Here is a 9,360-nt window from a genome sequence, read left to right on the forward strand (position 1 = left end):
CCCCGGCGGGGGGGAAACCCCGTGCGCGCCCTGGGGCTCGCAGCCGCGGGTGACGGGAGCCCGGGTCCGAGGGACGCAGCCGAGCCCGGCAGCACCGAGTCTCTCCGTGTCCGTCTCCTGGGAGGGCTCCGCATGCCGGCCCTGCCATTAGCGTGGCCCGGCGGCGTGCGACAGCGAGGGGCGCGCTGGCATGTGTGTGGCAACGCTGGTAGCAGGCCAGGCTGAGCCGGCTGCTCTGCTGAGGTGGAGCACGCAAGCCGAAAGGCGAGGCGCCCGAACCGGGCACGGCACATCTGGTACCTCTGACAGGTGGCGATGCTGGTAGCGGAGCGGTAGTGTCTCATGCGGGAGCCCTCTCGCCTGCAGCTCGCTCACCCAAACCCTTCTCAGGACATGCTGCTTCCTTGGGAGCCTCTCCAAGCACAGAATAGGGACCGTTCAACCCCGCTGTCCATCACACCTCATGTAAAGATGGGGTCCTTGGTCTTTGTCTCAGGACACTTGCACAGCTTTGACTGCATCTGACTTTGGTTAAAGGATGCTCGGTGTCAAGGCCCCTGCCGTGATCCTCAGCTGCCTTGCGTTTTGTGTCATGTGTGGGTGGGAAACGCCAGTCATCTCGCTTGGCACCCACCGTTGCAAAGGTCAGAGGTGCAAGTGATGAGAAACGTGGGTCCGTTCTTATCCGCTAAGTAGGAAACAAACAGAGCATTTATGCAAAAGGCATTGATGCTTCCAAAGATAAGAGTCAAACTACCTTTGGCTGGAAACTAAGAGGCTACCAGCCAGCACTGTGCAAGTTAAATAAGCAACAGGAGCGTATTGTTCGTGTCCCCTGTAACTCGAAGCAGCTTAAAAAAATCAAGACTCTCCAGCTTAGAGAGCATGAATGCCTGCTCCATATGGGTATTGTCAGAGCCCCGCCTGACCTCCCACTGCAATTGCTTGTCTCAGGCTAAACCCTGGGCTTAGTTTTCTTTCTTAGTACTATGGGAAAAGAAACTGCCTGAGACCAGACTGAGGAATCTGGAGAAAGCATCCCCAAGGCGCTACAGCTCCCCGGCTTAGCACACCTTTTAACCAGCACGGGGTTTCAGATGCTCCAAGCCAGTGCTTCCCAGGGTTAATAGGGAAACGCTGACTTCTGTTGAGGGGGAGTGGGGGGGACTATGTCCCAGCAATATAGGGGTTAAAAGTGAGCCCCGAATGCTCACCTGGCTCTGCCAGATCTTTATCTCCATTTATTTGTGCCGGAGTCCGCACAGCAAACACACACTGAACTCCAGATGAATGACTGGAGCCTTTCCAGCTGACAACAGCATCTCTGCCCCTCGACCAATAGCAATGCACCCAGCACTGAATGCAATGACATAATTTCAGGCCAATGGCAGCTCCGAAAAGGGATGCAGCAGCAGCAGCCGCCTTGAAGTGAGATAACTAATACATAGAGAGATGGATGGATGAATGGATGGTGTATGTACACACCCCCCCCCCCCCCAGCTGTGCCTACGCTAGTGGCCTGGACCAGTGGGATGGCATCAGTGTAGGTACCACTGCTCCAACCTACCTGCATGCTGCCATGGCCTCACTTTGTCCTACAGCCACATAGCACTGAACTATGGCATTGCAGTTGCATTGCCCACCAGCTGCCTGGACCACAGAACTTTTGCCTACATTTCCAGAACATGAAAGACAACGGGCCAGGCGAGGCCATGGTCCAGACCATGTCAAAAGGGAACTTCTCTGATAGCCAGAACCCATCCTGAGGAGAGATTGGGCAAAGACTTTGAACCCATATCTGTCCTCAGTGGAGCCAGTGTATAGTGGCATCCTTGAGTGATCCATGTTGCTCAATAGATGGGTCATTGTGTTCTGTACCAGTCAGCATCTTTTGAAGATGCAGGACATCATTTCTAGGTGGAACAGAGGAGGGGACTGGTTTTTATTTTTATTGATAATCAAAGACAAGCATAATTGGTTGGGCTCATCACAGACTATCCCTAATCTATATTGTACGTGACCAAGGTCAGGCAAACAGTCCTGACAAACCAGGATGTCACACTTACAAGAACCCTAAACAGAGACCATTTCACAAGGGGCCCATGGTGCATCTTACTGGGGATTCTGGTCTTCCTCACCATAGGCATATGGCAGAGCTGGAGAGCCATCTATTAGCCAATAGCAGTATACAGCAGTAAGCCCTGTTGACCTGTCTGGGATCAGTGAAGCAAGGTGGAGGGGAAGTTGTTGGACCCCAGGAGATACTAATGGTCTTGAGGCTCACTTGCTTCATGGGAAGTTCTTGATGGAATCAAGTCTTGCTTCTCTCTCATTCCACATCTACCTGAACAGGGTAGATTCCTTTTGCCTCCTCTCCTCAGTAGATGTCTTCCATGGGCCATTTAATGTCCAGATGCTGCTCTGAGAACCTGGCTGCTTTGCTCTTCCACTCTGGATTCTCTGTGCTGGTCCCTGCACCTGCTTGGGGACATCTGTATTGCTGTTACAGTGGAACAATAAAATGTGAAGTTGGCATGTCTCCAGAGGAGGGTCCCAGCAGGGACAGGTGGGCAGGTTTTGGGATAAAAAAGGAAAAAGAAAAAATCAGGAGCTTTTTGCAGTGAGGGCTAGCCTCATGGATGATCTGGGGGTGATCACCTCTATGGGGAATGAAAGAGTTTGTGGGGTTCACAGGGCAAGACAAAATTCCAGACTGACCAAAGCTTGAAGAGGGTTGAATGAGTAAAGCCTATGGTGATCTTGGATTTGAGAGGGCATCTTGCATCTGGCATTCAGACAGCATTGCCCACTCTAAAGGCCTGTGCTACTTGCATGTATCAAAGTCTGCTAAAGATAGTCCTTTGTCCATCAGAGATGAAAACAGAGGCTAGAATGGAATAAGGGCTCCATATGAAGTCTCTTTGAATGAGATTCTGGTTGGTAGCCCTTGGCTACCACTTCCGTTCTACTGCATAAAACAGCGTTCCCAACAGCTGAGTACACTGAGCTAGGGCCAGGCTGTGTGGGGTGAATGCACCCCTACCTGGGAGAAAGCCAATCCACCAAACTGCAAAGGAAGTGAAGCAGCAAGGCAGGGGCACTGGGCAGCTGGTGTTTTGTGCTGTGCAGGGACCAGGGAAGGGAGGCGGATGGAGATGGATTCCCCTTTCCCTCTTGCAAAAGCTACCATTATTGTTTGTTCTTAAGGACCTGGAAAGCATCCTCAACCCCCCTGCCTGGGAAACAGCACCCAGTACACTGTCTGGGGCAGATGGCCTCTATCACTGTTGCTGAGCCAGCCTAGTGGCTGTGTTCCCCAAGCAGTGCTTAGCATTGGCCTTGGCAGCTCCTGATCTGGTTTTCCTAATATACTTCCATTATATTTCCTCCCGACTTCACGGTGCCTCCAAGCTTGGCAGGTGTAGAGCAGGCTGGGCTGCAAGGAAAGGCCAGGGCCCAGCCTGTGATCTAACTGTGATGAGAATGACAATTCCGGTCCTGCCCCAGACCTGCTATTTGCCTGGGCTTTGAAAGACTTAAGGTCCAGTGCAAACTCAGTGACTGCACTGGGCACGGCCTTTTCTAGCTGGGCACTTACTTCATCCAGTTTCACACAGGAGCATTCCCCATGACAGCATTTGCTTGGCCTTGGATTGCCTCATCTTCCTAGTACCCGCTTCTTGGCTCCCAGCCAGCTGGCAGCATCCACACAGGGGAAGGCCTCCTCTGAGACATGCTGGCAACTGAGGCAGAGCAGTCAATTGTTGGGATAGTGGCTAATGGCTCTGTGGTGCATGGGCTGTTCAGCCAAGAGGCTTCCAGCAAACTTGACTCTATGCAGAATGCAGCCCCAAATGAGCAGCTTGAGCAGGGACTGGTGCCCTAGGGCAGGAGTGCTACGGACACCACTGATGCCATTAGCACAGCCATCTCCAGCCACGTGGGCATGGCCTGCCAGAGGCTCACAGTGATTACCCTTACCCCAAGTATCAATAATACAAGCATTGTGAACAGTGTGATGCAAGACCAAGGGGCAGCAAGCACAACAAATGCCTTGGCCAGGCCACCCTGAACTAAATGGGTGTTTTGTTGCATAGCCCAGCAGTGACTAGATTCTGACCCCACTCCTCAGCATAGCTGCTGGTGGGTGTTCTCTGATGGCAAACAGCCCCCAGATCTCATGACAACAATGCTCCCACTTCCCCTCTTTTCTGCTAGTGTAGCACCTGCCTATTGGAGCTAATGCCATCCTGGCTGCTAGCCAAATCCAGGCCTGGGAGTGCTGGGTGCTGCTCAATTTGTTTTGTTGTTCTCCTGCATGTGCCTGGGGTGGATTTGGGGAAAACCCAGCTGGATGGCACTGCTGAAGAGTAGCTAATCCTCTGCCCATGTGGAGCTGGTGGGAAAAACAAAGTGCAAAACTGACTAATCTATTGAGCAAGTAGAACAGGGAGCCTGAGGGCTAACGCCAGCCCTGTCTCAGTCTGTGACAGGAGGCTGGAGATTGTTTCCTGAAGGACCACTTGAACAGTTTTCATGTCCTAGCTGCAGTGCAGTAGCCCCTGGATGCCCACCCAGCTGGCATCCCATTATACCAGGTGCTGTTTCCCTGGGGTTTTATTTTCTGCCTAGTGGGAAGGCATAAACCTGGATCTTAAAGGGCAGGAAGATGAAGGCACTTGGGGAGACAGCCCTAGAATGGAGACTGAGGTGAACTCAGGCAGGTATGTGCCCCCATGGCATCAGGGGGACCCTGATGAGGCAAGATCGTTCTGCAAGCTTGGGTCAGCCCTGCAGGAGAGGGTGGTGGAAGGCTGGCAAGTGGCAGCTTTTGCTGCAGGACTGGGTTGTGGTGGGGCTTTGCATAGGTGCTTGAGCAGCCCTCACACTCCATTAGCTGCCCACTTAGGCTTGTGGCAAAAGGTTAGAGAGTGCAAGGTTGATGAAGGTGGAGGGGAAAGTCCCTCCTGAGAAGAGGCAAGTGCCAGGGTGGGGGAAGTGGATGGGAAGCACCAGGGGCTGTTTTTCCAGTGAAACAATGCCATCACTCATTTTAGGCAGCAAACAGCTTTGAAACTTTTCCTGCTACTTGGACATCCCATATCACTCTGAGGGCATCATTGTTGGTACCCACCTCGGGCAGCAGCAACTTGCTTAGATCACACGCAGCTCCACCCTGCATGGGGATAGCCTGCTATATGCTTGCTTCCCCGGGAGGGCTCTGCAGGCTGCTCACTGGCAGAGATCCTTACCCTCTCTCCAGCTGGGGAGCTTTGTGGGGAGTTTGATTTGAAGCGCCTACTGCAGGGAATCAACTCGCAGGCTGCTCCATGTCAGAGGATGGGGTTGTCATGGCAACCGCATCTGCTTAGGCCTGGGCCCCCAGGGGGGAGCTGGACCTTGGCTGTATCCTCTGGCTACCACTTATTTTTAATAGAGCCCAGCTGGAGCAGATGAGTTTGCCCTTAGAAGGGCCTGAAGACAGGGGCTTGCCTACCAGTCAGGAGCAAGCAGGGACCAGAGATCCCACCAAGCACCCACAGGTCCCACGGAGCAGCGGGAGCTCAGGGCTCTCTGACCCTTGCAGGCTTGGCCCCAGGTCTACATGTAAAAGCTCCAGATGTGCATGGAGGCAGGAATTCAGGGCAATGGTGAGGTTGATGGCAGGTGCAAGGTCTGCTCCGAGAGGGTGGAGGGAGGTGTGGCACTATTAGAAGTGGCTTTTCTTGCCCAAGGGAGACTACTGTCTGGGACAGGCAGCTGAAGAAAACAAGAAGTCATACACTCGCTTCTGTTCATAAGGACCAGCGGAGGTTGAAAGGAGTCCAGAAAGGAACATTGGGCATCACTGCTGTGAACCTAATTAAGGTTTAAAATGGAGAGGGATGGTGATGGAGATGGCAGAGAATGGAACAGGCCTCTATAGGGAGATGCAACCCCTAGAGTGCAATAGAAGGAAGCTTGATGAGCCTCACAGCTAGTCAGGGAACCAACTTCCCCCGAGCTGAAGGATAAAAGGGGGGAAAAGCTCCATCAGCAGAAGACATCATTACACTCCAGCAAGGGAGAATGGCTTCCATGCTCTTGCTCTGACCAGAATGAGCCAAGCCCAAGATGCCGGACAGGAAGAAGGGAGAGGAGATGGCTACTGTCTCTAGGAAAAGTGATGCAAAGGTAGAAATGTCAGCAGTGGGGGGCAGGGAAAGAGCTAGGAGTAGGCGACCGACTACCCAATCCTGTCCAGCCTCCACAGCCTGGCCCTAGCTGGATTCTGTTAGTCTCAGGGCTGCCAGAGTCAGCATCAGAGCCACCACTGCAGGCTACTGAGGGAGCCATCTCCAAGCCATCACTGCACCGAGACCTTGGCACAAGCCTTGCAACACTGGCCCAGAGAAAGGGTGCAGCGTGCAGAGCTGTGCTCCAGGCCTCTTGGCTGGCACTACAGATCCTCTTATCATGCATGGGCATGCGTGGGGAGCGATACAGCCGGATGGCCGTGCACTGCTCTGGTACGCACCCCCCGAGGCAGGAGACACTCTGTGTAGATATTGCCTGAGAGCACCAGCACTGCCAACCCCTTACAGGAAGGGGTCTCCCAGGCCCACCCCTCCTATGTGCAAGCACATGCCTGGCTGTAATTATTCCCCTGCCTCTTCTCCAGCAGGGGCAGCCCGAGCTTGACTTGGCATCTGACAGCCCTCCAGGAATCCCATCACCTCTGCAGCGCTGGCCCTAGGCACTGCAGAGCTAAGGCACAGCCCCAGCTCCAGCTGATCAGAGACATTACGTCAGCTGTTGTCTCCCCAGGGGTGGGGAGGGGGAGAGACTGGGTGCTTTAGGCTCAGGTGCAGGAGTGCAAGTAAAAGCTCATTTCTATGCAGAAGCTTTCCTTCAAAGCCATCATTACTATTCATGATATCAGCGGGCGGACACAGCAGAGTTAACCCTTTGGGGGATGGGACATCTGTTGTTTATACATGATCCCTTTCGAACTTCAGACTGGGCTTCCCCTGACAGTGGGGGGCAGGGGGAAGGTTCAGATGGGCTGGCTGTTGCTTTGCCTATAGAAGTCCCTTCCTGTATGCAGCTGTAAGCATTGCGAGCCCAGGACAGTAAGGAGTGCTGGTACTGATCTTGTCAAACCAGAGCAGGGAGCTGATGCACTGACCAGCTTTGCAAGGAAGAAAGCATTGCATTAGAGCTAGCGAGAGGATCCATTGAGATCCCACACGCTGAGCTGTGGGGACTCCAGGGGACTAGGAGTGCTCCCTGCCAGTGGTCCCAACTTACCCAGCAGATGGCCTGTGGCAGGACAGCACGTGGCATGTCACATCAGGGCAGTCAACCTGCTCTCTTGTCTGAGCTGCTCTGGCCAGGGACAGAAACATGAAGTGTCCTGGGCTGAGAGGCAGGGGGTGAAGTTTAGAGTTCTGGTTCACACTAGACTTCTTGTGTCACCCTGGGCAGGTTACTTCAGTTCTGAAGAGAAGAAGATATACCAACTTACACACAGGAAGGCAGTGTATAAAGCTCCCTGATGCATGGAGAGGGCCAACTAACTATATAGTACAGCTCCCAAAACAAGCCCTCTGTAGAATCAGAGCAATCAGTGGTGCTGTGTAAAGACTGGCGGGTATTATAAGCCTCGCTATGGCTTGCTAATCCCATTCATGAACCAAGGGGAATCACCCAACTAGAAGCTGGTGGCAATGGGATTCCCTCTGGCCTTGGTTTGTTACCCCACTGCTAGGGCTAGGCCCCTCCCTTGTCTTGACAGGCAACATATGGATCTTCTCTATAGTGTCCATAGGAAAGCATGAGCTCAGAGAGCTAGGCAGCCCCACCACAACCCAAAAAGGTTTTGAACCACTCCCAAGCCTTCTTGAGGACAAGGGTCCCAGCCCCACCTGATGCTGCCTTAGCCCTTGTTGTCTGGGTCGTGGCTGAGGGTATTGCAGTGGGCAGTCCCTCAAGCTGCTGCTACAGGGCACACTTGTAATGCAGCCCCAAACCCTGCAAGTGCAAGATGGGCACTCTGTGCCCAGCCTGATCAGAGCAGGATCAAGGGCCATGCATCATACTGCTGACCAGGTCTCTGGCTCAGGCTCTTCCCTCCAATGGCTCTGCCTTCCCTTGCACTGACGTCATCATCTCCCAGCCTGCTGGGACCCACAGGCAAAAATAGTCTGATGATGTCCCACTCAGCAAGGTGGCAGAGCAGGCAGCACATCCAATGTGGTGCGGAGGAGTCCCAGGTGCTCAGGCTTGAAGCATATGCCGGAGTGGGAGGAAAGGGGGGCAGGAACACACCCCTGCTCCCACAGCCGGCACAGGCACAGATGAATAAGCATGCTCCCACGGCAATGCCCGGATCAGTGGAGCAGCACCATCTGCCTGTAGGGATACAGAGAGCAAAGGACTCTTTGCCACAGGCTTCTGGTGAAACAGAGCTGTTATCTTGGGTTCCTGTACTGACAGCTCAGTCATGCAGCTGCCTCAGCCATGGAGGGGAACACTGCACAGCTCTGGTTACTGACACCATGTACCATCACCCCTACCTGAGCCCCAATCCTCTACAGGCAGAGCCCATCTAAGCAACCCCCACTCCAGCCAGCATTCAGGGGTGGAGGTTCTTATACATGAAAGACCACCCACCAGCTAGTGGATCCCTGCATGGCAAGGGGCTTCTCCTGGGGTGGGGAAGAAGGGCATCTCATTGGGTGCCGTTCTGCTACTGTGAGCCAGGCTGATGCACTCTTGTGCTCTCTCTAGTTCTCCAAGGAGAAATACATCCTTGACTCTTCTCCCGAGAAGCTACACAAGGAGCTGGAGGAGGAGCTGAAACTGAGCAGCACCGACCTGCGCAGCCATGCGTGGTACCATGGGCGCATCCCCCGAGAGGTGAAGTGTGGGGAGGGGGCTGCAGGCTGTAGAGCAGCTCTTCCCCTGCCAAGGTGCTGAAGACCAGATACTTCAGGCTGGCTTTAGCACCAGAGCAAGTGATACCCAGTGTTGAAAGGGCATCAGTCTGCCAGACTGGGAAGAGGCACAAGGACTCACCACCAGCCCCTCAGCCACAGCTGCAGGGTCAGAGAGAGGCCCCCTCACAGCTTGGTTCCTCCATCCTACACTGCAGGGATCTTCCCATGAGGAGACTGAGCAAAGCCAAGCACCAGGAAGGGCAGAGGAAAAGCAGCTTCCAAGGAGAGAGGGGTCATAGCCCAGTGGTAGCCTGGCCTGGCAGCAGCTGGAGAAAGTCTGCTTGCCATGCAGTCAGGGGTCCCTCTGAGGAGCAGCTAGACACAGTATCCAGATACCCCCTTACTATGGAACTAATGTCAAATGGGGCAGGTGGGGGGG

General features: G+C 53.9%; 1 protein-coding gene across 2 annotated transcripts in view; it reads left to right on the forward strand.

Annotated features, from left to right (window-relative positions):
• The window catches only part of SH2D3C (SH2 domain containing 3C), a 50,924-nt gene that overhangs the window by 31,517 nt on the left and 10,047 nt on the right, over positions 1–9,360 (forward strand). For both annotated transcript variants that reach the window (XM_019510552.1, XM_019510553.1), the window contains one exon: positions 8,773–8,901. In XM_019510552.1, coding sequence (XP_019366097.1) covers positions 8,773–8,901 — 129 coding nt within the window. The remainder of the gene's footprint in view (positions 1–8,772; positions 8,902–9,360) is intronic.

The sequence above is a fragment of the Gavialis gangeticus genome, unplaced genomic scaffold, assembly GCF_001723915.1.
Source record: "Gavialis gangeticus isolate Ggan-Ray unplaced genomic scaffold, GavGan_comp1, whole genome shotgun sequence".
Classification (NCBI taxonomy): Eukaryota; Metazoa; Chordata; order Crocodylia; family Gavialidae; genus Gavialis; species Gavialis gangeticus.